Below are 27,378 nucleotides of genomic sequence, written 5' to 3' on the forward strand. Positions count from 1 at the left end.
GCATAATGTGCTTTTTCCTCTGTATTTGAGGTGATTTGCTTTGATAAGCTGTGCAGGTGTTGGAAGAGAATAATGATGTCAGGAAGTCGGTTTTATCTATAAGCATTTTGCAGTAGTGCCATCAGGGTTAGAGGGAGGGAGAGAGAGACACAAACGGACAGAAATTTGGGATACACGACAGGCATTTGTGTAAGAGGCAATTTTTCTGCCTTTAGCTGTTTCAAAGTCAGGCTTCAATATGTTAATGGTTGTTTTGCAATGATTGTGAGCTCCATCATGCTGGTTTTTCTTGGACTGGCTTGGCACACTTCTTGGAAAATAAAGGCTTCGATATTGTTTAAAAAATTTGAATGTAGAAGAAAAAAGTGGAAGAATGGAGGCCCTCATTCCAATATATATAATTTCTGTACTCAATGAGGACTGTTGTCTAGAAAGCAGAAACAATAGTCTGACCATAGAAAGGAGAAGGCCCAGAGATCTTCCCTCGTCATTGCTGTAATGCCTATGGACATCAAGTTGAGAAAAAATCTGGGTGAAGATCATTCCACTAGAGATGGAACTTATATGAGATTATGGTCTGAGTACTTGAGAGGAGAGTTGATCTCAGCAATGTATCTCGAAGAAGAAAGAAGAAATCTTTCTTTCTTCTTAAGAAGAAATCTAGAGTGTTAAGTGAGCGAGTGGAGAGAAAAATTGTGTGAATATTCTGGTTGATACGTTTGCTTTAGGTCACTGCATACAGTGAATATTCTCTTCTTGGTTAGTAGAAATGGAGAAAGGGAGCCAGTTAGAGTTGTAGACACAAAATTCCATGAAAACATAGTTGTGTAATTTGCTAGGTGGTGGCTTGCTTGAAGGATTGTGCAAGAATGCTCTGGTTCAGGTAAGTTTTTTGATAATTGTAGATTTGTATGTGTTTGTGTAAAAGTTGTTGTAGAAGTTGCGCATTTGTAGTGTGTATGTGCTAGTTGGTTTCAATTTGTTTATAAAATCTTTAAACTCGGAGTGAGATATACTGACCAGCATTGTTGTAAAAAAAAAAAATAATAATAATAATACAGCTATGTTTTTTGTTTTTTTGTTAGAAGGTGCCAAAATAGGACTTGAGATCTTTTGTCCATTTCAGTTGTATTGTTTCACTTACTCACTGTCGCATATACATGCTGTGTTGTGTTCTGATGATGCTGATTTGAAATTCATCAAAATATAAGCAAGTTAATGAAACATCTTTTTATAAAATAGTTCCTTTGGTGTATTAATACTGATAAAAAAAAAATAATAAGTCATGACTGAGAGGAAGATTTCTATGAGGATATTTCCTAATATCTATTCTATGGCCCTCTGTGAACTGTGGATAGAAGAATTAACAATGTTGTAATTACAATGGCTTTGAGGCCATTTGGTGTTTGGTTGAGGTTAGCACAGGTTTTAGTTATTTAGTGGGATATTGCTACAGGCCAAGGAATGCAGAAGGAGATAATTCTGAAATGTCCAGATGGGTAATCTGAACATTTGAGATTAATGAGTGATTTTAACTATGGAATTATTGACTGTAAGCAGGAAATATGTGTGAGGAAGGAGACCAAATTCCTTGAGCTACTTAAAGACAACTATCTATCCAGCATGTAGCTGAAGCGATATGTGGGACTTGAGTGTTAGATTTAATATCATCTCGTGCAGTGATAAGGATAGTAAGGAAAGAAAAATTGGCATATGAAAAAGAGATCAGCTGAAGCAGTAAAGCAAAATCCTAGAGAATGATAGTATGTTGCTAGAAGACTGATTTTCATTGCAGGAGATGGAACACGTCTCATCTGCTGAAAATTAATAGAAATGTTTAATAAGTATTAAAAGTAGTATTTGAATAGCAATAGGAAGGCTTACAGTTCAAGAATGGGAAGTGTTTAAAATAGTAAGTAATCTTGATATTAATAAGGCTGTGGGATGTCACCACTTATATTACAGGAATGTGCAAAGGAGTTGGCATTGTCCTTGGCTTTGTTGTTCAAGAGAAGTCTGGCATCAGGAGCAGTTCCAAAAGAGTGGAAAGAAAGAAAAATAGTGCCACTGCATAAGGGAAAATTCAAGTCAGTAGTGTCAAACTACAGGCCAGCATATATATCAGGAGTTGTAGTGAAGATGTTAGAGAGGCTGGTTAGAGACAGAATGCAAACCAGGATTGATGAGAAGGGAAATCTTTAAAGAGAACAACATGTGTTTGCTAAGGAGAGATCATGCTTTAGTAACTAGGTTACATTTTATAAAAAGGTGGCTAGTGTATTGGACAGAATAGATGCTGCTTATCCTGTGGTTGATCTGGATTTTGATGAAGTATTTGATTGAGTACCACATGATAAACTACAGTTTAAATTGAGCAGGATGGAAATGGATAATTATTTGGTAGCTTGATTAGAGGGCTAGTGGACTTTTAGGAGCCAGCTTGTGTAAAATTATGCACTTTGGTCAGAGAAAATGGAATGAGTTTACCATACTGAAGGAACTTTGTTTCAGGAGGTTTGCGGAGGCAAAGGATCTGGGGATCTTGGTGGATAGGCAACTGAAGTTCCTGGTACACATTGCAAAAGTTATAAGGGTTACCTATAATAAACTACAGTTGAAATTGAGCAGGATGGAAATGGATAATTATTTGGTAGCTTGATTAGAGGGATAGTTGACTTATAGGAGCCAGCTTGCGGAAAATTATGCACTTTGGTCAGAGAAAATGGAATGAAGTTTACAATACTGAAGGAACTTTGTTTCAGGAGGTTCGCAGAGGCAAAGGATCTGGGGATTTTGGTGGATAGGCAACTGAAGTTCCTGGTACACATTGCAAAAGTTATAAGGGTTACCTATAATAAACTACAGTTGAAATTGAGCAGGATGGAAATGGATAATTATTTGGTAGCTTGATTAGAGGGATAGTTGACTTATAGGAGCCAGCTTGCGGAAAATTATGCACTTTGGTCAGAGAAAATGGAATGAAGTTTACCATACTGAAGGAACTTTGTTTCAGGAGGTTTGCAGAGGCAAAGGATTTGGGGATTTTGGTGAATAGGCAACTGAAGTTCCTGGTACACATTGCAAAAGTTATAAGGGTTACCTATAATAAACTACAGTTGAAATTGAGCAGGATGGAAATGGATAATTATTTGGTAGCTTGATTAGAGGGATAGTTGACTTATAGGAGCCAGCTTGCGGAAAATTATGCACTTTGGTCAGAGAAAATGGAATGAAGTTTACCATACTGAAGGAACTTTGTTTCAGGAGGTTTGCAGAGGCAAAGGATCTGGGGATTTTGGTGGATAGGCAACTGAAGTTCCTGGTACACATTGCAAAAGTTATAAGGGTTACCTATAATAAACTACAGTTGAAATTGAGCAGGATGGAAATGGATAATTATTTGGTAGCTTGATTAGAGGGATAGTTGACTTATAGGAGCCAGCTTGCGGAAAATTATGCACTTTGGTCAGAGAAAATGGAATGAAGTTTACCATACTGAAGGAACTTTGTTTCAGGAGGTTTGCAGAGGCAAAGGATTTGGGGATTTTGGTGAATAGGCAACTGAAGTTCCTGGTACACATTGCAAAAGTTATAAGGGTTACCTATAATAAACTACAGTTGAAATTGAGCAGGATGGAAATGGATAATTATTTGGTAGCTTGATTAGAGGGATAGTTGACTTATAGGAGCCAGCTTGCGGAAAATTATGCACTTTGGTCAGAGAAAATGGAATGAAGTTTACCATACTGAAGGAACTTTGTTTCAGGAGGTTTGCAGAGGCAAAGGATCTGGGGATCTTGGTGGATGGGGATCTTGGTGATGGCCCATCCACCAAGTACACATTGCTGAAAAAGTTATAAGGGTTACCTGGAAAATTGTTGTGGCAATGTAAAGAATGCTGACATGTATGGCTAAGGAGGTGATATTACTGTATAAAGCACTGGAGACAAATTAGGCCTCATTTGTATTTCTGTACATAAGGTTTGGTTACCTGGCCTATATTGGTGATAAGAAACATTGAAGAGAATGCTAAGGCAATGTCAGGGCTCCAGTATGAGAACAGATTAAGTGAATGTGGTCTTCAGAGCTGGGCAGATAGGGGGAGGGGCAATATAATTGAGACATATATTTGGTGAGAGGAGCCTATCAGATATATACAGGAGAATTGCATAGGATAATGCGTGATGCAAGAATGAGTGGTCACTTCACGACATGCTTTTTTCTTAGCATGTCGTGAATCAATTGAATGCATTGCTGGAGTGGGTGGTGAGTGTTCCAATATTAAATGTATGCATGGAAAAGTATGTTAGTGTTTGATATCCCATGATGAGTCATTGGACTCCATGAAGTCTTGGAATTAACTTCACTGCTTGGTTTCTAGCATCAGATGTCAAAGAGGGCAAAGTGATTTTCAGAATTTTACACGTAGAGGGAGAAGATGAATGACATAATAAGACAAGAAAACTGCTAGCTGCTGTTATATTTGAATCCTGGTGCCTGAGAAGGTCAAAATGAGGGAATTCAAAATGTGGCATCCTTTGGCAAAGCATATCTGCAATAAAGTGCATGTATCACCCTTGTTCCAGAAGGAATCATCCATTGTATTTTGACAGCCGAAGTATTGTAGCTACAATTAGGGATACTCTCAAAAACAGGAAGCTAGGTTTTGGTATCAGTCTCTGGTGATGCATACAGTTTAAGTTGATATTAGTGTATAAGCTGTGAATGTTAGTGATTTTGGTGGTGGTGTAATTTTTGAGAGAAGTTTGCATTTTATTTTAACCACTGTGACATCATGTTATTCTGAAACTTTATTTCACCCCTGAAACTAGTTTCAGGGGTGAAATAAGAAGCAGGACCATGCACTACCATGCACCACCACCACTTCTACTATTTTCACAGACAATCACAAACATCCAAATCATGTATAGGTAATAACATGTTTAGACTCTTAGTCATGTTACTTATGCTTAGAGCGTTTGTCTCCAGGCCATAATGTGATCTCTACAGTTCCTTGGATACCACTCTTGGCCTTCCTCTAGGTATGATCTGTCAGCCAGTTGCAGCAGGATTGTGCACCAGATGATTTGAAAGCCAGCTATTATATAGTGTCATATTCCTATCCATCCATTCTTGAATTTACTATTTACTGTTAATGATCATAAATCTTCTTCATTGGGTATGTGTGCATCATATCATGACTGTGTAAAAATAATCATAATTAAAATTCTGAATATTTTTACGAATTGTTTATGTTAAAATGTTTATTAGTTTTAGTTTCATAACACGTATTGTTGGCACTTGCGATGTGCCCATTATGGAAATTGTTTTGTCAAAAGTGATATGTAAAGAAGTCAAAAAATTGATGTACTTACCAGATGTGATATTTGTATTACTTACAAGAATTCAATGTAATTTAAAATTATCAAAAGTTTGTTTTATGAAGACGTTCTCTTGTCGCTAACGGAGACAACGTGCCAGCCATTACACCTAGTTTCTCGCTTGCCATTTTCAAGGAGTGCGCATGCTCGCCGAGAAGTTGGATGTGTGATTGACAGCTGATAAGTTCGGTATCGAAGCAATGAGAGAGTAAACAAAGATAGCGTTTAGAAGGAATTAAGAACACAGGCCGGCAGATATTTAGGTTCGGAGGAACTTGAATTTTTATGTGACAGGCGGAGGAAAATTAATGGTATATTCCGAAAAAGAAATCGTGGAACTATTAAGTTTTAATGTGGAATAAGTATGTGGATAAATAAAAGAAAATATTGCTATATGCATTTTAAAAGGAATATTGGAGGAAACGCTAATTGAAAGATTTATAGTAGGTTCCGAAAAGGAAATCGTAGAACTGCAAGTTTTTTTTTAATTGAAAGAGTTAAGACTGTCAATAAGCATTTAGTGAATAAAAGAAGAATTTGCTATTTACGTTCTAAAGGAATGTTCGAGAAAACTCTGATTGGGAAGTTTCATCTGTATTAAGGACGCCGGATCTGACTATTATTTCTACTGAAGAAAAGAAACAGAATTAAGTTCGGAAGAATTAATGTGTGCTATATGAGTGATGAGAAAGGATCCTGTGTAAATGAAGAATATAGTCATATATCTTCTGAAAAGGGCCTTGACAGAGAAAGAAACTGGCTATGAACATTTTGTGATTGTGCAAACAAAGTGTTTAGTCTAGTCTTAAGTGTAAGTTTCTTTTTAAAAGGCCTTGGATCCAATTAATTTTGTAATTAGTTATGTAATATTTGTTTGAAGTGTATATATATTGTTTTTGTTTTATTAAATGTGTTTATTTTGTATTTGGTCTTGAAGTCAGTGATTATTTAGATTCTGAAAGAAAGAGTTAAGATCATTGCACCAATTGGAGTGAACCCTTGTGCATATAATAACATATAGGTACACTCGGAATTAAAAAAAATAATTGTTAGAAGCAGAGATTATCTCTATGGTAGGATTAAATAATATGATAATATCTATGAATATTCTCTTTATATAAAAATCCACCAATTATTAACAACTGCTAGTTGCTGTTATATTTGAATCATGGTGTATACCCATAATTTTTGTCCATTGTATTAGGTCCTCTTTGACACATCAATTAGTTTGACTTCAGAGTATCCTCCTTCTCTTAGACCAATTGTTTTTCAGATTATTAAAGCAGATCTTCTCTGGTAGCCAACAATATGTCACACAATACAAATCTGTATTTAATGATGATTATTATTATTACATGACACCTTCAGGGAGTTCAAAGACTCATCGAGGGAGGGCACATACTCTAAACTCTGTCTCCACTCACTACAACAATAGCATCTACCATGCACCACCTCCACTACTACTATTTTCACAGATAATCACAAACATCCATGCTTGCAGCAGGATTCGAACCCGCAGCCTTTTTGGCTGGGAGCGGATACGCTAACCACTCAGCCAACCAGGCCGGCAAAGGGACATAACTACAGTTATGTCCTTGTAGTTCTAAAATTATTGTATATACAATGATGTATTTAATGTTAATCTGATATTCAGTTTTCATCTGTTGCATGAATGAAAATTTACTTTCTGTATTCGAATTTCTTCCAGTAATAATGATTATCCTATTTATATCAGTGTAATAATACATTTCATTTCTTGAATTTAATTACTTGAGTATCACTTAATGCAAGTACCACTATGAGTTTCTAAAGCTTGTTTTTTTTTTTAAATCCCCAAATTGCAAATAGACACTTAGTTTTGATCCCCGCCCCCTATTTTTCTTCCTCGATAGCATTGCTGTGTGCTGTTGGAGTGTGCATTATGTAAAGAGGTTGCTAGAGACATTATTTATTCATAGGTTTTCAAAAGGCACCATGCCACTTCGCAATTTATTTAAGGTAAGTTGTCTTTGTTTTTGCAATATATATGTTACAAGGTGTTACCTAAAAGCTCCTGTACTACTTGAAAAACAAGGTTTATGCTTAACTTAGTTAATACATTTGCGTAAAGTGGCACTAATTTATACACAGAGTCCAGTTTTTCTGCCAATGCCAAAAAAGACTGCTTGTGATCCTTTGTGATTGTGGTAAGCACTACCTGCAATTCAATCTTGTTTTCTGGAATCCTAGAATCTCCATTCCTTTGAGCTGCAATTTCATCTTGGCAAACAAGTCCCTAAGAGTCATATTTTATGTGAAAGGGACATAACTACAGTTATGTCATGGTAGTTCTAAAATTATTATATATACAACTGCTATGCACTAGGCATTGCTACAGTGAAGCACCCAGTTCTATTTGTGCCACTTTTCTTGCCTTTATCATAAAACAGCTGCCTTAAACACCAATTAATATTTAAATACCAATAGTTGTTGGCCTGGTACAGGATATATTGTTGTAATGAATTTCTGATAAATGATTACTTTATAGCTAAAAAGATAAAAAGTTATTTATTAGCCTTGATGGTCATCTGGACCAGCCTGACTTTCTTTGGATGTAGTCATGGTGAACGTTGATGTTGTTTGTTTGGAATATTTCAAATGCTTATGAAGCAGTTACTGAATTTAAAACTAAATTCAATGCAAATTTTTTGATTTTTCAGATCACTATATGCAACACAATTAACAGCCAAACAGTTAAATCTCATTTACATTAAAAACTGCAAAACTAACACATAACATAAGCAATTACATGATAACCACAGTAATGAACTTTAATGAAAGTACAGATATTTCGTACCGAAAATAACAGTACATCATCAATGTGTAGAAACCTTCCTGTTTTTATTAAGAACTTTCTGTCCACTCGAATCTTCCAAGTCTGAGAAGAAAGCACATTATCTTAGCCATGTCACCAAAAAGAAGCTGTTCCTCAAGATTCTGTCTTAAGTGTGACACTCTTTGCTATCAGAGTTAATTCAATCAGTGAAAAGCTTCCTCCTGCAGTAAGCAATGCGGTTTACATCAGTGACTTCATAATTTACTGTTTTTCAGCAGAAAAACTATCTGTGTACACTTCTGCTGAAAGCAATTCTCAGATCCTGATTTAAGAATGAGACAAAATATTATTCCAGTAGCACCAGAGGCCAACTTCTTGGTCACATCTATGACAGAAAGCTTACACACATTTGTCAACTCGGGGACAAATGCCAAAAAACAAAGGATCTCCTTTGCCTCTGTCTTCTACAGAATAGGGTGCTGATTGATGTTCCTTGCTCTGCTTTCATCATGCACTTGTATGGTCAAAGCTTGATTATGGGTCCCAAGTTTGCAGTTCTGCATAAATGGTTCATCATTCTATCCATCATCAAGGTATACAATTAGCTACTGGTGCTTTTCACACATTGCATTCAAAGTCTTTATGTTGAAGCAATGAACCTGCTTAATTTCATAGACAAAAACAGTTGTCTCTTAACTATGCCCTAAAAATAAAGTATCTTTCAGAGCATTCTACATGGACTAGTATATTTTCTTTACATTGGGAAGCTCAATATTACAACATCGACTGCCACACATCCTTCGGTATGCATGTTAACGACATTACTTCCACCAAACATAGTATTTCTTCATGGCAGGTTTGTGCTCCATTCTTTAACCTCTCACTTTGTCAACTACAGATGTCTCCATGTGTTTACCTGCAATTATTTAATGCACACACACAGAGCAGCCCACTCTGATTTCTTGCCCATCTATACTTATTGTTCAAGATCTGAGACCTCTGTTGGTTGTGTTGCTGTGTGTTTCTGACATTTCTATATCTCACCAGATCCCACTTAATTGCAGAAATTATACAGCAGAGGTGCATGCCATTCAGCATACACTTGTGCATATAAAAAAAATAAATAAAAAAATTTAAAAAAAATCTCTACCCAAAGTATGTAATTTATACACTGATTGATTTCTTTTCAGGCCATCTTAGCTCCTGTGTTTAATCTACATCCAATGCTTTGTGAGGGTTTACAACTGTTGTATACAAAATTAAGACCCTTAATGTTGATGTTTTGTTTTACTGTATTCCCAGCCACATTTGAAATAGAGAAAATGAGATTTCAGATGCTAGATCAGCTCATACTTTTTTTCCATTTACTGTTTGACAGTCCCATATACAGACTTTAGATAATATATGGTTGGGGGGGGGGGGTCTGTAAAGTTCTGATGAACACCTAAAACAAAAATGATATTAAAGCAATTGATATAATCACAAGAAAGAACATACAGGGATATAAGAATATACAAACATAGGTTACCTACTTTCATAGCTCTGTGACTATTATGTTTTTTCTTGTGGTTATATCAGTTGCATTAATATCATTTTTGTTCTTGGTGTTTATCAGAACTCTCCCGAACCCCCCAACCATATATAAGATCAAAGCTAATTACCAAATGGCAGTCTTCATGGCAGGAACTGCTAAAAACAAATTGCATGAGATTAAGCCTGAAATTAAACATTGGCAGTCTAGTCAGCATAGAAAGAGAAAGTTGTTTTTGCTAGGCTCTGCATAGGTCATCGTACACATTCTTATTTACTGAGGGCTAATTACCTACCTACAAGGGTGGTCTGAAAAGTTCTCGGCCTCAACCATAGATGGCAACACTATCGGCAAGATTTTTTTTTTCTAAGTTGGTACAGCTGTCTAAAGCAAAAGTATTGTTTGTATCCCTTGAAATGGATAAAATCGAGTATCGTGCAGTTATAAAATTCTTTGTAAAACAAGGTTTAAAGCCAAAAGAAATTCATTCGAAGTTCATAAAAGTTTATGGGCACTCTTCTCCTTCGTTTTCGACAATTAAGAAATGGGCTGCCGAGTTTAAACTTGGCCATACCAGCCTTGAAGATGATCCACGTGAAGAATGTCAAAAAAGTGTAACAACACCAGAAATCATTGATCAAATACACAATATAGTTTTGGATGACCGGCCAGTCAAAGTGCCTGAAATTGTTGAGACTATAGGCATTTCGAAAGAACATGTAGGATATATTGTGCAAATGAAAAAGCTTTGCACAAGATGGGTGCCACACCGACTCACATTGGTAGATCAAAAATGCACTCGTATGAAAATATCTGAACAGTGCTTGGAGCATTTTTAACAAGAATAACAATGATTGTGTGCATCAATTTATTACTGTGGATGAGACTTGGATTCACCATTACACCCAAGAATCCAAACAGCAGTCAAAATGATGGACAGAAGTCAGTTGTTCAGTACCATCAGCAGGAAAGGGCATAGCATCGGTTTTTGAGATACTAAAGGCATTTTATTTACTAATTATCTTGAAAAGGATAAAACAATAACCGGGAAATATTATTCTGATCTTTTAACCAGACTAAACGAAAAAATTTGTGAGAAAAGATCCGGTTTGCAGAAGGAAAAAAATCATCTTTCGTCAGGACAATGCACCTGCCCACAAAGGTGTTTTGGCAATGGGAAAATTAAGGGATCTGCACTATGAATTGTGGGAAAATCCACCCTATTTCCCAGATTTGGCTCCCGCTGACTTCTATCTCTTCCCCAAACTAAAACTCTTCCTCGCTGGTCAGCGTTTTTCTTCGAATCAAGAGGTGATTGCAGCTGTAGAGGGTATTTTGCAGATCTTACTGAGAACCACTACAGGGACAGGATAATGGTGCTGGAGCATCGCTGGAATAAATGTATTAGTCTTAGGGAAGATTTCGGCAGTTTTTGGGAGAGGAATTGGTGGCGCAGATAGCATCAGCCTGGCCAAAAATTATTGCGATCACTGAGACGTGGTTGACAGAAGAGGATATAAAAACAGGAATAGAAGTCGCTGGGTATAGCATTTTTCGTCAGGATAGGAGGGGAAAGCGTGGTGGTGGGGTGCTGCTTATGATAAGTGATGACCTATGTCCTCTAAGAGTGGAGAATTTGGAAGGAAGTGAGACAAATGATTTTGAGAGCGTATGGTGTGAGCTAGAGGTAGGCAAGACAGGATATTTAGTGGGGTGTTGCTACAGACCCAGGAGCACAGAGGATGGGGACCAGGAGATGTTTAGACAGCTAAGTTTGGCAAGTGCAAGAAGAATGATTGTTATGGGAGATTTTAACTTCAGTAGTATAAATTGGAGAGAGGAACATGCATGTAACAATAGGGGAATGGAATTTCTAGAATTCTTGAGGGACAAATGTCTTAGGCAACATGTAACAGAGGGAACAAGAGGTTCAAAAATTTTGGATTTGGTTATAGCATCAGAAGAGTTGATAATAACTGAGTTGACGTCTCTCCCACCAGTTGGAGAGAGTGACCATATGGTGTTGACATGGAAAATGAATAGACATGCAGGAGTATCAAAGAGACGGGAACTTATGTGGAATTATAAGGCAGGTGATTATAATAGTCTTAGACGTCAACTTCGGGAAGTTTCATGGAGGGAGGAATTGGACGGCCGGGATATCACCAGTGCGTGGGAAATTGTGAAAGAATATTTGTTATCAGCAATGGTAAGTTATATACCACGAGTGAAGAAGAGGGCGCAATTTGGAGTAAAGTGGATGACAAACAACATTAAACAGGAACTGCATGCGAAAAAGAGGCTATGGAAGAGATATAAGGAGACAGGTGAAGAGAGGATGGGTGAAGAATATAAGACACAGGCCAGAAGAGTGACTCGTGTGGTAAGGAAAGCGAAACTGGAATATGAGAGGAGATTGGCCCTAAGATCCAAAGAAAATCCTAGGGAATTTTTTAGCTATGTGGCCAGTAGCAGGAGAAATGACTGTGGAAGAATGATATTGTGGGATAAAAATGGGGATAGAGTGACTGATGCAGAGGACATAGTGGAATTGTTCAATGAACACTTTATTGGAGTATTTCATCCTAGAGGAGTCAGTTTTAATGCTAGAGGGATAGGACTGGTACGAGGTCTGGAGGTACAGGAGGAGAGTGTGTTTCAGATACTGAGTACTCTGGATGTCAGTAAAGCTGTGGGACTGGATGGTATTTCGCCACGAGTTTTGAGAGAATGTGCTAGCGAATTGACAATACCTTTAACATGGCTTTACAATGAAAGTCTGGCTTTGGCAAAGGTGCCCAGGAAATGGAAGGAAGGTAAGATAGTGCCATTGCATAAGGGTGGTAACAGACTGGAAGTGTCTAATTATAGGCCAGTCTGTGTGTCATCAGTAGTTGTTAAGATCTTGGAGAAAGTAGTGAGGGACCGTGTACAGCATTGGGCAGATGAGGGTAATGTTATCTGTGAGAATCAACATGGATTTGTGAAAGGACGCTCTTGTTTTAGCAATATGCTAGCCTTTTATAATAAAGTTACAAGAGCATTAGATGAGGGAAAGGCATATACTGCAATTTTCTTAGACTTGGCAAAGGCATTTGACACGGTGCCACATGATAAGCTGATATTTAAGTTGCAGCACATGGGTCTGGATGTCAGATTGGTCAACTGGATTCAGGATTGGCTGTCTGATAGGTATCAGAGAGTTGTGTATGGTGGAGCAGTTTCCAGGAGGCAGAGGGTTACAAGTGGGGTCCCACAGGGCTCAGTACTAGGACCTATATTGTTTAACCTTTATATCAATGACATAGCCAGTGGATTGCAGGGGGATATTCAGTTGTTTGCGGATGATGCGAAGCTGGGAAGGATTATTAGTAATAGCGCAGATGTGGTAGCCCTGCAAGAGGATTTAAATAAGCTAGATAGATGGGCAAATGAATGGGGGTGTCAGTTTAATGCAGCAAAATGTAAGGTCTTGAGGTTTGGGAAACATCGATGGGATGCTGCATACTCTATGGGAGGAGTTATACTGGAGGAAGTAGGGGAGACAAGAGATCTGGGGTTGATGATTGATAGAAACCTGAAGTTTAGGGGACATATTGCAAAGGTGGTGAAGGTAACACAGAGGATTGCTGCTATTATGAGAAGGACACTGACCTGCAGAGATAAGAGGGTTATCATTCCGTTGTATAAGTCTCTGATCAGACCACACTTGGACTATTGTTATCAGATTTGGTCCCCAGGATTTGAAGACGATAAATTACCTGTGGAAAGGATACAAAGACGGATGACAAAGATGGTTTCAGGACTGTACAATGATAGTTATGAGGATCGGCTGAGAGAATGTGGACTGCAGAGTTTGGCGGATAGAAGAAGGAGAGGTGATATGATTGAGACTTTTAAACTGTTGAGAGGTGGTTACAGGGTTGACACTGGGGAGTTCTTTCGCTTGGTTGATCAGCGGGAAGGAGTGATGACAAGAGGCCATCCCTGGAAGTTACGAAAGGAAACTGTGAGCAAGAGGGTAAGGAGTGGTTTCTTTGTGTGGAGGGTGGTTGAGCCGTGAAATGCATTGCCTGATGGAGTGGTGGGAGCGAGAACGGTCAGTGACTTTAAAGAGTGGTATGATAAACTTTGTGTTTCTCAGGGGGGGACCTCCCCTCGATGAGTCTTGACAGACTTTATGTCTTAGGAAGGACCTCCCTCGATGAGTCTTTTGACTCCTTGGAGGCCTGAATAATAATAATAATAATATAAATAATTTTAAAATTATAAATTCCTTTCTAAATCGTTAGGCTGAGAACTTTTCAGACCACCCTCGTATGTGTGAAAAATGCAACATTCATCTCACCATTTGTCATATTCTGATAGACTGCAGCAGCACTTCACATGAGAGAGGAATTAAATTTTTACTAATCTAGCTAAGCCATATATTATCAGATATTATCATACTCAGACAAATTGCATGATTCGTTTAACTTTTTACAAAAAATTTATTTATTAAAACACATTTGATTATGAATTCTCTTTTTGTGCGGATACTGAATTGCTTCATTTATAATTATTTTTTTTTAATTTGCTTTTTTGTACAGTATGTATTATTTACTGATTTATCACTTTATTACTATTTATTATTATCTTTTGTACTGCTGTAACCTTTGATTTGGTGCATTATGTGTGAAACCTATGTGTGAAAAATGCAACATGCATCTCATCATTTGTCATATTCTGGTGGAGTGCAGCAGCACTCCATTCGAGAGAGGGATTAAATTTTTACTAATCTAACTGAGCAATACTAGTTTAATTTATGTTGTAATACACTTTATCAGAGTGAAAGAAAAAATTGAATGAGTTCAGAAACAAGCAAATTAATAGTAACAGTAACACTTAACACTGGATTTTTGAAAAAGGACTAACATTGGTGAGCAAATATGATTCACACCCTTTCTAGCCTTGCATAAATCAGCCAAGTAATCACTCAAAGAAGCAGCAGCCAATGGATAGAATTTGAATTGATTTAACAGTTGAGCAGTACTTGAGGTCAGGTCAGTTTATTTAAATAAAAGGGAGTTAAAGTGTGTTAAAGAGACATTTTTGATAGTTGATATCTTGCTTCTGCACTTCTGTGGATGGTAAATATGTTGAAATAATATATATTCCACATAGAAAATATTTTGGTGAATAGTTATTTTATTGAGTTTAAACTTCTACTGGTTTCATTTACATTATAGTACACTTTATTTGAGGGAAATAAAAAAATTATGACTGAGTTAACCAATAAGCAAATTAACCTCCCTGCAGCCGAGGTGGATGAAATATTGAGACCAAATTGCACTTCTTATCCATGTTATTCAACTGGTGTTACATAATCATATCCAGATTTAGCTGGACATCTATAGACGTCATGGCTGGTTGGGGGCTTAATGGTAACAGTAACACAGGATGTTTGAAAAAGGACTAACAATGGTGAGCAAGTATCATTCATTTTGTATTATGATGGCTAGCTATGTGATGAGAAGAGCAACCAAGATCTGAAGGTATTTGGTTTTGATGAAAGCTGACCAAATCTTATGTAAGATTATGCCTTGTTTCTTGTTACATTGATGTGTTTTCTTTTTAGTATTTCAAATGATTCTGTGAATGTTCTGAAGAAATTGTACTCATTGTAGATTATTTTTGTACACTGCCCTGGTACTTTACTGAACTTCATGTGGAATGAATGTTGTTAAGATAAAAAAAACAACATTTTGTAGTTATTTTACTGAGCAGAGCCATAATGAACACATCATTGACATATTTCAGTCAGAGTTTAGATCATTATTCATTGAAAAGCAGGCCCAAAAGGAATTTACAGATTATTGTTTATACTTTAGCTACAATATGTAAATATGTGATGAATACATCATTTACATATTATATCAGCAGAAGAACCACAACACAAGATGTTGTTCATCTTTGTTAATATTCTTTCCTGCATAAAACTTGCTATCAAATTATAAAAAAGGCAGATCTTGCATTTTTTTTTTTTTTTTTAGACTCTCACGGTGGTTCCCAAACAGAATAAACTTAGCTGTTCAGTCTATAGAAAACTAATGCATATGGGAGGGTATGCCTCCATTCAAAGTCCCGCTATCATCTTTTACAAAAAATTGACGAGAAGATATCACTCCCTGGCATATGGTACTTCATGAACAAGGAATAAAAGTTGCTTTCTCCCCCACTAATCCAGATTTAAAGTCCTTCAGAATATCCATGTCAAAGCACATCAAGGACATGGAGAAAAAAAGAAAACATAAATCAGGACTATCAGCTACAACACAGACACAAAACTGTACACAAAAATGGCCTACATCCTACAGTGTCTTTGTCAACATTCGCAGCGTCGTCAGAAATGTTAATCAAATCATCATCATCAAATTCCTGACATGTACCTTCAAAGGGTACAGGATATGATGGTACTACATGAAAAATTTACATCATTACTAACTTCCTATCTACAATTTTCCTCCAAATCAGTCTGTTACTTGTCAAGACTCCAACATTATCAGATTTTATATTTCTATCGTCTAAGGCACTTTGTACCGTATCAATCCACCTATATCTTAGTCGTCCTCTGGATCATTTTCCTGCCAACCTGGCAGAGAACTTGTTTTGCTAATCTTTCCTTGCCCATTTGGTTCAAGTGACCATACCACCTGAGATTAGCTCTGCTAACGCATTCCTGGATGCTGACAATGTCAAGTTCTTTCCTAATATCCTCATTTTTAATATGATATTGCTATTGATGCCATCTGTTCGTGCCTTTAATCTTTCTCAGGACTCCCATATCTGCGGTCTCTAGTCTTTGGTCAAGTGTTTTGCTTCTGACCCAGCTCTCAGATCCATAAGTTAAAACTGGTTTGAACACTGTCTTGTATACAGCTAATTTAGTGTTCCGACTAATTTCTCTCTTATTCCATATGAATTTATTCAATTGATTTCCTACCATACCAGCTTTGTTGATTCTGTTGTCTATTTCCATATTTAATTTACCATCTTCAGTAAAAATTGTGCCTAAGTAGCTGAAATGTTTTACTTGTTCCACAGGTTCCCCATTCAAAACACAGTTGACATTTTCAATGATTCTACCTATTTTCATTGTCTTTGTCTTTTTATTGCTGACTTCGTACCATATCTATTACAACAGTTATTCAATTTAATCAGGGAATTTTGCAAACTTGTAGCAGATTTATTTAGAAGTATAACATTGTCCGCATAAAGCAAAGAGCTGACATTAACATCTCCAATTCTGATATCATGTTTAATACCACTTTCCTTCATAATGTTAAATTGTGATAGATTGTGAATTTAGGAATTCCAATCTTATCACGGTTTAACAAACATAACCCAATGAAAAGGAAAATAAATACATGTGTTTGTCTCTAAGTGTTATAATACAACTTTGTAAATATGTTAAATGTTTCAAACTTAAGAAAAAAGAGTAGTCATCAAGTATTTCAAGAAAAGATCACTCATATGTTTGTGTTAATAACAGTGGATGTGTAAATATTTAATATTTGTTAGAGCCATAAGTATACAAAGAGTTGTTGAATGACTTGCACAAAATTCTAAAGGGGATGTAAATCCAAAGGTCACGAAGCAGTAATGTGAGGGGAGCGGTTTGCTCCGGGCGATCGTCTACCGACAGCACGCAAGAAGGGTAAGGGAAAAAGGTGGAGGCTGTGACGTTTACCCGCGTGACAAAAAGTTCCAAGCGCTAATGGACATCACGGAGTGTGAGAATCATTGAGATGAAGGGTGAAATAAAAGGGTCTAGAACCCCCCAAACAAGACTTTTTTGTTCTGGATCTCCCAGTGTTGGTCTCTCATTGTCGTGAGCTGGAGAAGGGTGGCAGCGCCTCCACTCTGGAGGTTTTGGTCGAGGCATCGGCGGAAATTCGAAGTCCGTAGTCCCGTGGTGCGAGAATAGGCTCAGCCGTCCCCAGAAGGAAGGGTTACGTGCTTGTCATGCAGAGATCGTGAAAGTTCACCGATAGCACGGAGAGCCACGTGCGTGCTTAAAGCCAGCAGAGGGAATCTATGGAAAATTCGATCAAGGAGAGACAATTTCCTGCAGACCAATTAGAGTGATGAACTTCCAAGATAGATAAGTTGAATTTACTAATTTTGTTAGCAAAAGTTGAAAAGATTATGTGTTATGATTCAGAGGAAAGAACATTAATAGTATTATAAAGAACTGAACTGTAGTGATCTAAAGATGAATACTATAAATTTACTGCTTCCTTGCAGAATTGATTTATAATATGTGCATAGAGAATGTTAAGATAAAATACAGAGTGAAGATTGATATTAATCACAAATTGTCATCATCATCATCAAATTCCTGCCATGTACCCTCAAAGGGTATACAGGATATGATAGTACTACATGAAAAAAATTACATCATTATTAATTTCCTATCTACAATTTTCCTCCAAATCAGTCTGTTACTTGTCAACACTCCAGCATTATCAGATCTTATATTTCTATCGTCTAAAGCACTTTGTACTGTATCAATCCACCTATATCTTGGTCTTGCTCTGGGTCGTTTTGCTGCCAACCTGGCAGAGAACACTTGTTTTGCTAATCTTTCCTCGCCCATTCTGTTTAAGTGACCATACCACATGAGATTAGCTCTGCTAACGCATTCCTGGATGCTGACAATGTCAAGTTCTTTCCTAATATCCTCGTTTTTAATATGATACTGCCATTGATGCCATCTGTTCACGCCTATAATCTTTCTCAGGACTCTCATATCTGTGGTCTCTAGTCTTTAGTCAAGTGTTTTACTTCTGACCCAGCTCTCAGATCCATAAGTTAAAACTGGTTTGAACACTGTCTTGTATACATCTAATTTAGTGTTCCGACTAATTTCTCTCTTATTCCATATGAATTTATTCAATTGACTTCCCACCATACCAGCTTTGCTGATTCTGTTATCTATTTCTATATTTAATTTACCATCTTCAGTAAAAATTGTGCCTAAATAGCTGAAATGTTTTAGTTGTTCCACAGGTTCTCCATTCACAACATAGTTGACATTTTCAATGATTCTGCCTATTTTCATTGTCTTTGTCTTTTTATTGCTGACCTTCATACCATATCTATTACAACAGCTATTCAATTTAGTCAGAGAATCTTGCAGACTTGTAGCGGATTTATTTAGAAGTATAACATCATCCGCATAAAGCAAAGAGCTGACATTAACATCTCCAATTTTGATATCATGTTTAATACCACCTTCCTTCATAATGTGATCCATATAGATAATGAATAACAGAGGGGATAATGTACATCCTTGTCTGACACGAGATATAACATAAAACCATCTTCCTGTACTTCAATTCTAACTGCTGACTTACAACTCAAATAAAGACTAAGTATTGCTTGGTATAATGCCCCATTGACACCATATAACTGCAGCGTATTGAATAGCTTCTCTCTTGGCACCTTGTCATATGCCTTTTCCAGATCGACAAAACTTAAATACAGATCTTTGTTATATTCCCATGCTTTCTCGACTATTTGTCGTAAAGTGAAGATCTGATCCTGACAGCCTCTATTTGGCCTGAATCCAGCTCGTTCTTCACCAAGCTTTTCTTCCACAATTCTTCTCAACTGTTTCTCAAGTATACTTGCATAGATCTTGCCAGGAACACTCAGTAGGGAAATACCTCTGTAATTCACACATGCAGTTTTATTTCACTTTTTATATATGGGTACTATGAGAGCTCTACTCCAATCATTGGGAATTCATCCCTCTGTCCAGGCTTTCTGAACTATGCAGTGCAGCCACTGTAAGACTCTTATACCACCATACTTCAGCATTTCTGGTCAAATATCATCTACTCCTGCTGCCTTTCCACATTTCAAGCCTTTGATGGCTTTTTCTACTTCAAGTATGGATATGTATTCCTGACTGCATGCCTGGTCAGTGTTTTTTACCACTGTGCTGTCATCACTGCTTGTTTAATTTAGCAGTTTTTCAAAGTAATTACTCCATACTTCAAGGATATCTTTTTCTCCCGTTTTCATGTCACCTTTATCATCTCTAATTCCTTTTATAGCACTCTTTCCTCCATTCTTAAGCTTCTTCAAGAACCTCCAGAATATTTTGCCACCTTCTTGATATTTATTTTCTATATTCTTGCCAAAGTCCTCCCATCACTTTTGTTTAGCTAGTTTTACACAGTGTTTAGCATTCTTGCATTTGTCTCTATATTCTCCAAGAGCACAAGCTGACTTATTTGAAAGGAACTTTTGGTATGCTTTCTTCTTTTCCTTCACTGCCTCTTTAACTTCCTGTGTCCCCCAGGGAGTTCTGATTTTTTTTATCCTTACAGAAAACCTCACCACGTGCCTCTCTGGCAGAATCAATCAATGTGTTCTTCCGAGTTTGCCACTGAATCTCCAAGGTTTCATTCCTGTTCTCAAACTCTTTCATTTTTTCTTCAATAATCTTTGTGTATTTAATCTACAGCTCACATTTGAGAGCTGCTCAACTTTTATTCGCTTTAAAACTTTCTTACATGTTATTCTTTTCAATATGAAATTCAATTTTATCCTGCTCAAGACTAAATAGTGATCAGTTCCAATTTCAAATCCTCTGTACACTCTGGTGTCCTGCACCAGGGAGAAAACATCACTATCAACAATAACATAGTCAATGAGACGTTTCCTATTCCTAGCCTCTTCTCTCCATGTGAATTTGTGCACATTTTTATGTTGGAACATGGTGTTAGTAATAACCAATCCATGTCCTGAGCAGAAATCCAACAGATATTTGCCATTATTATTATTAGCTTTAATCTTTTCTCCAAATTTTCCCAAAATATTTTTGTATGTCTCACAATCATTTCCTACTCTGCTATTTAGATCCCCAACAAGGACCAACTTTTCCTTTTTCATTGTGTCAGTTGCTTTTTCCAGAGCGTCAAAAAATTCCTCCACTTCTACCTTAGTAGAACCTTCTGTGGGACCATAGGCACAAATAAGTCTCATTGTCCAATTCCCCATTCTCATATTTGCCCACATTACTCTACTTGAGACTGACTGCCATTCAAGAAGATTACCCTTGTATTTTGTGTTGAATACTATGGCTACTCCTTCTTTTCCTTGATTGTCATTGCCTGAATATAACATTTTGTATTTATTGCTCAGAAAGATCTCACCAGTTTTGGTCTTTTTTGTTTCAGTCACCCCTATTATGTCGATCTGGTACTTATCTAATTCCTCATCTAGCTCCATTTCTTTGCCATTCAGGCTTCTTACGTTGATAGTACCGATCTTTAACTCTCGTGAAGTTGAGTTGGGGTTTATTTTCAGATTTGTTCCAGTAGCTGACTTTTTGCTGTTCGCCCTGGTTCCCTGGCGAAAACAACGGGGGCCTTGTTTAACCAGGCGACGCACCAGCCGGCATGAAATTTTGTCACGTTGTACCATCATTCTATATTTTGGTTTAACCAATAAGAATACAATTTGGTCGGCTAAATCCCAAATTGCCAGCCCATCCTCGTTCGTTCAGTATCCAAGTAGATACCCAACAGGGTGCCCCACGAGAAGGTGAGGATTGGACATTAGGTCAGAAGCCCTGGTCGGTTCTCCGCATTCCTTTAAAGGCTATGTGGAGGTCTCCTCTCAGTTATACAGCTTTGACCCTTAAGCACCCCATAACAAATTGTAAATAACGTTAATGCGCTCTAGAGTGGTCTGATTGTAACATTAATGCTATCTTGAGTAGTCTGACTGTAATTGATTTAAAGTAATTATTGCTGTAAGTGTCATACCTAGCTAGAGTACTTAATTTGTTGATAGGATTGATAATGCTAATATAGAATAATCAGTTTGAATATTTGTATGTTGTTAGAATATTTTATGATAACCTAATTGCCAGGAACTTTCTTAGAGTGAGAAATAAAATAACATGTACTGTGTATATATATATATATATATATTTATAGTGTTCAATAAACCTTCCTTTTGAATCCAATTAAAATTGTCTGTAATTTGGAATCCAATGCAACTCTTATAAAAACTTAATACGAACCTAAGTGGGAAAGTAGAGATTTTGGCCACGTCTGCAAGATTAAGGTATCACTTAAGGAGAATAGTGTGACAGGAAGGGTGGTCAGTGTGTTGCCTAGGTATGATTGTGGTGAAATGAGGCGGAGAGCAAGGATTATGAATGATATTCTGGCTGAAATGTGTGAGGAGATGGGAGTACAGTTTGTTAATGTGTGGAATGAGTTTGAGGGACGAAGTGAGCTGTATGGGAGCGATGGACTGCATTTGAGTGGTTATGGTGTGAGTCGCTTGGAGAGACTGCTGCTGGAAGGTAGAGAATGAATCTGATCGAGAGGGGAGTGATGTGGAAGAGCAGGAGAGTAAGACAGGAGAGATTGAAGGAGTGGAAATGAATGTGGAAGTGAATGGTATGAGTATAGAAAATGAGAGAATGGGTGTGCAAGAGGAGCAGGGAAACGGCGAGGCTCAGGGTGGACATGGATACACAGCGTGAGAAAGGTGGATGCTCCAAGAGGAGGTGAGAGAATGTGTAGGCAGGAAAGTAATGGGATGATCAGGGATCAAAAGGAAACAGATGGAATTGCAAAGGGTTCTAAAATAAAGAAGCAGAAAGGGAAATGGCCCCAGTCCAGTATGGAGAGATCACATCGAGTGAGTGGTATCAGTGGAACTAGCTGTAGATCCAGAAATTAGTTGTTGTGTTTGTATACCAATGCTAGAAGTATAAGAAACAAGGCGGATGAAATGGTTGCACTAATTGCGTCTGTGCACCCAGAGATTGTCGGAATAAGTGAGACATGGTTAGATGAGGATAACATCCTGACAGGAATAGAGATGGAAAGGTATGATGTGTTTCGTGAGGATAGAAGGGGTAAAAAGGGAGGGGGAGTGCTATTGATGATAGAGAAAGAGTTATGTCCATACAAGGTAGAGATGCAAGAGGGAAATGGGGCCAGTGGTTTTGAGGCAGTATGGTGTGAGATAGAGGTGAATAGAATCAAATACTTGGTGGGATGTTGTTATAGACCTGGTAATGTGGATGGTGGTGATAGTGAAATGTATAGTCAAATAAGCCAAGCAAATAAGAAAAGGGTGATCATTATGGGTGATTTTAATTATGGCAATATAGACTGGAATGAAGAGATAGCAACTGGAAGTAAAGAAAATGAGTTTCTTGAGTTTTTGAGGGATAACTACCTCAGACAGTATGTAACAGAGGGCACAAGAGGATTAAGGGTCTTGGATTTGGTCATCTCATCGGAGGATGTAATTATCAATGAGATATCAAATCATCCACCAATTGGTGAAAGTGACCATGAGGTGATTACTTGGGTGGTTGCCAGCAGTGCAAGGACCCCTGTGAAAAAAGGGTATATGTGGAACTACAAGGGGGGTGATTATGAAGAGCTCAGGAGACAGCTTGCAGGTGTAGCATGGAATGAGGAGTTAGCTGGAAAAGAGATCAATGCAGCTTGGGGGATTTTCAAAAAATATTTAGTGGATGCAGTGTCTAAATGTATACCACGGGTGAGAAGGTTAAATAAGTTAGGTGTGAGATGGACGAATAAAGAGATTAAGCATGCAATACAGAGAAAAAGGGCATTGTGGAGGCAGCATAAGAGAAGTGGAAGTAACCAATTTCATGAGTTCTACAAAGACCAGGCAAGGAGAGTGACTTGGTTGGTGAGAGTAGCTAAAGAGAGGTATGAACAGCAGTTAGCTAATGAAGCTAAAAAGAATCCTAGGGAGTTCTTTCGATATGTAGCCAGCAAAAGAAAGAATGATTATGGAAGGATGACATTGATTGGAGGAAATGGTATAAAGACAGCTGTCGCAGAATGTGTGGTGGAGATACTTAATGAGCAGTTCATAAAGATCTTTCAATCTTGTGAATGTGACTTCATGGAGAGATTAAGAACAGTTGATGATGGGGAGGAGAGACTGACTGTAAGTGAGCAAGAGGTGTTTGGGGAGTTGAGTAAACTAGATGTAAATAAGGCTGTGGGACTTGATAATATATCACCGCGTATTCTGAAGGAATGTGTCAGAGTGTTGACACTTGCCTTGACATATTTTTTTAATACGAGTCTTGCACTTGGTCAAGTCCCTAAAGAGTGGAAGGAGGGCAAGATTGTGCCACTTCATAAAGGAGGTGATCGAACTCAAGCATCAAACTATAGACCTATCTGTGTGTCAGGTGTTGTGGTTAAGTTGTTGGAGAAGCTTGTGAGAACTAGGATCCAGAGTTGGGTTGACAACAATGGTATAATCTTTGATGGACAGCATGGATTTGCTAAAGGGAGGTCGTGTTTTAGTAATCTACTTACTTATTACAATAAAGTGACTGCTTCCTTGGACAGAGGAGAAGGATACACAGTAATATACTTGGATTTTGCAAAAGCTTTTGATAGAGTACCTCATGATAAGTTGACAGTCAAACTAGAGCAGATGGGGTTGGATATTAGATTAGTGCATTGGATTGGAGACTGGCTATCTGATAGGTATCAACAAGTTGTGTATGGGGGTGCAATATCCAGGAAAAGGAAAGTCACTAGTGGAGTGCCTCAGGGATCTGTTTTAGGGCCATTACTATTTAACTTGTATATTAATGATATTGGCGAAGATTTGGATGGAGATATTCAGTTGTTTGCAGATGATGCAAAGTTGGGACGAACCATAAAGAGTAGTGAAGATATTGTGGCCTTGCAAGAAGACTTGAATAAATTGAGTGATTGGGCAAGCAAATGGGGATGCGAGTTCAATGTTGCAAAATGTAAGGTTTTAAAATTTGGAAAACAAAGATGGGATGCAGAATTTATGCTTGGTGAGAATATATTGTTGGAAGTAGAGGAAATAAGAGATCTGGGAGTGATAGTGGATAAGGATCTAAAATTTAGGGGACACATCGCCAAAATTGTGAAGACAACACAAAGACTTCTGGGAATGATGAGGAAGACACTGACGTGTAGAAAATTTGGAAAACAAAGATGGGATGCAGAATTTATGCTTGGTGAGAATATATTGTTGGAAGTAGAGGAAATAAGAGATCTGGGAGTGATAGTGGATAAGGATCTAAAATTTAGGGGACACATCGCCAAAATTGTGAAGACAACACAAAGACTTCTGGGAATGATGAGGAAGACACTGACGTGTAGAAGAAGGGAGATTCTTGTTCCATTGTATAAGGCTTTGATTAGGCCACACATGGACTATTGTGCCCAGATTTGGTCACCTGGTTTTCAGAAGGATGAAGAGATGTTGGAAAGGGTGCAAAGGCGACTGACTAAGGTAGTTTCTGACCTCTGGAATGTCGAGTATGAGGAAAGATTGAAAAGATGTAATTTGCAGAGTCTAGTGGAGAGAAGGAAGAGGGGAGATATGATAGAGACCTACAAGTTGGTGAGGGGTTGTTATAGGATCAATGGTGGAGAACTTCTACATAGAATAGTGGGAGATCAGGGGAGAACCAGAGGTCATACCTGGAAACTGTATAAAGAGGGTGTGAGTAGGGGAGTGAGAGGCAGGTTTTTTTCGTGCCGAGTTGTGAATGATTGGAATGCCTTGCCTGAGAGTGTGGTGTCTGCAAGGAGTTTGAATGTGTTTAAGACCCGGTATGATGAGATGTGTGTGAGATAAAAGGACCTCCTAGATGAGTCTTTGACTCCATGAGGTCTTGTTTTAATAATAATAATAATAATATTCTAGAGATCGCCTCTTGATTGATACAGGTTGTTTAATCTTAAAGCCCTAAGTGGTGCAGCAAAAAATAAATTTCTTAGAGCTTTATGAGAGGTTGATCTCAGCTCTGATACACCAGTATTGGCTCGACTCTGAAGCAATTCCTTTGTTATCCAGAGGTATCTCGTGATACCTGAGAAAGAGTCTTACTAGTATTTGTATAATAGACTAAAAAAAAAAAAGTACGTATATTAGAAAGAAGTCGACACAACAATTATGTGATCCATATAGATAATGAATAACAGAGGATATAATGTACATCCTTGTCTCTCACCAGATTTAACATTGAACCATCTTCCTGTACTTCCTTCAATTCTAACTGCTGACTTGTAACTCAAATAAAGACTAAGTATTGCTTGATATAATGCCCCATTGACACCATATAACTTTAGTGTATTGAATAGCTTCTCTCTTGACACCTTGTCGTATACCTTTTCCAGATCGACAAAACTTAAATACAGATCTTTGTTATATTCCCATGCTTTCTCCACTATTTGTCGTAAAGTGAAGATCTGATCCTGACAGCGTTCTATTTGACCTGAATCCAGCTTGTTCTTCACCAAGCTTTTCTTCCACAATTCTTCTCAACTGTTTCTCAAGTATACTGGCATAAATCTTACCAGGAACACTCAGTAGGGAAACACCTCTATAATTCTCACATTCAGATTTATTTCCCTTTTTATATATGGGTACTATGAGAGCTCTACTCCAATCATCAGGAATTCGTCCTTCTGTCCAGTCCTTCTGAACTATGCAGTGCAGCCACTGTAAGACTTTTATACCACCATACTTCAGCATTTCTGGTCGAATATCATCAACTCCTGCTGCCTTTCCACATTTCAAGCCTTTGATGGCTTTTTGTACTTCAAGTATGGATATGTATTCCTGACTGAATGCCTGATGAGTTTACCACTGTGCTATCATTGCTTGTTTCATTTAGCAATTTTTCGAAGTAATTACTCCATACTTCAAGGATATCTTTTTCTCCCGTTTTCATGTCACCTTTATCATCTCTAACTCCTTTTACAGCACTCTTTCCTCCATTTCTAAGCGTCTTCAACAACCTCCAGAATATCTTACCACCTTCTTGATATTTATTTTCTATGTTCTTGCCAAAGTCCTCCCATGACTTTTATTTAGCTAGTTTTACACAGTGTTTTGCTTTCTTACATTTGTCTCTGTATTCTCTAAGAGCAAAAGCTGACTTATTTGCCAGGAACTTTTGATATGCTTTCTTCTTTTCCTTCACTGCCTCTTTAATTTCCTGTTCCACCATGGAGTTCTGATTTTTCTATCCTTACAGACAACCTCAACACATGCCTCTTTGGCTGAATCAATCAGGGTTTTCTTCAAGGCTTGCCACTGAATCTCCAAGGTTTTGTTCCTGTTCTCAAACTCTTTCATTTTTTTTTTCAATAATCTTTGTGTATTTTAGTCTACAGTTCACATCTGGGAGCCGCTAAACTTTTATTCGCTTTAAAACTTTCTTACATGTCATTCTTTTCAATATGAAATTTAATTTAACCTGCTCAAGACTAAATAATGATTGCTTCCAATTTCAAATCCTTTGTACATTCTGGTGTCCTGCACCAGGGAGAAAACATCACTATCAACAATAACATAGTCAATGAGATTTTTCTTATTCCTTGCCTCTTCTCTCCATGTGAATTTGTGCACATTTTTATGTTGGAACATGGTGTTAGTAATAACTAGTCCATGTGCTGAGCAGAAATCCAACAAGTATTTGTATTTGCCATTATTATTAGCTTTGCTCTTTTCTCCAAATTTTCCCAAAATATTTTTGTATGTCTGACAATCATTTCCTACTCTGCTATTTAGATCCCCAACAAGGA

General features: G+C 37.6%; 1 protein-coding gene across 1 annotated transcript in view; it reads left to right on the top strand.

Annotated features, from left to right (window-relative positions):
* The window catches only part of Sc2 (trans-2,3-enoyl-CoA reductase Sc2), a 279,834-nt gene that overhangs the window by 124,400 nt on the left and 128,056 nt on the right, over window positions 1-27,378 (top strand). Inside the window, exon 7 of the mRNA XM_090401561.1 lies at window positions 7,274-7,379. Within this exon, the coding sequence (XP_090257687.1) occupies window positions 7,274-7,379 (106 nt within the window). The remainder of the gene's footprint in view (window positions 1-7,273; window positions 7,380-27,378) is intronic.

Source organism: Typopeltis vanoorti, chromosome 12, assembly GCF_054136105.1.
Source record: "Typopeltis vanoorti isolate ZY-2024b chromosome 12, IOZ_Tvanoo_1.0, whole genome shotgun sequence".
Classification (NCBI taxonomy): Eukaryota; Metazoa; Arthropoda; class Arachnida; order Uropygi; family Thelyphonidae; genus Typopeltis; species Typopeltis vanoorti.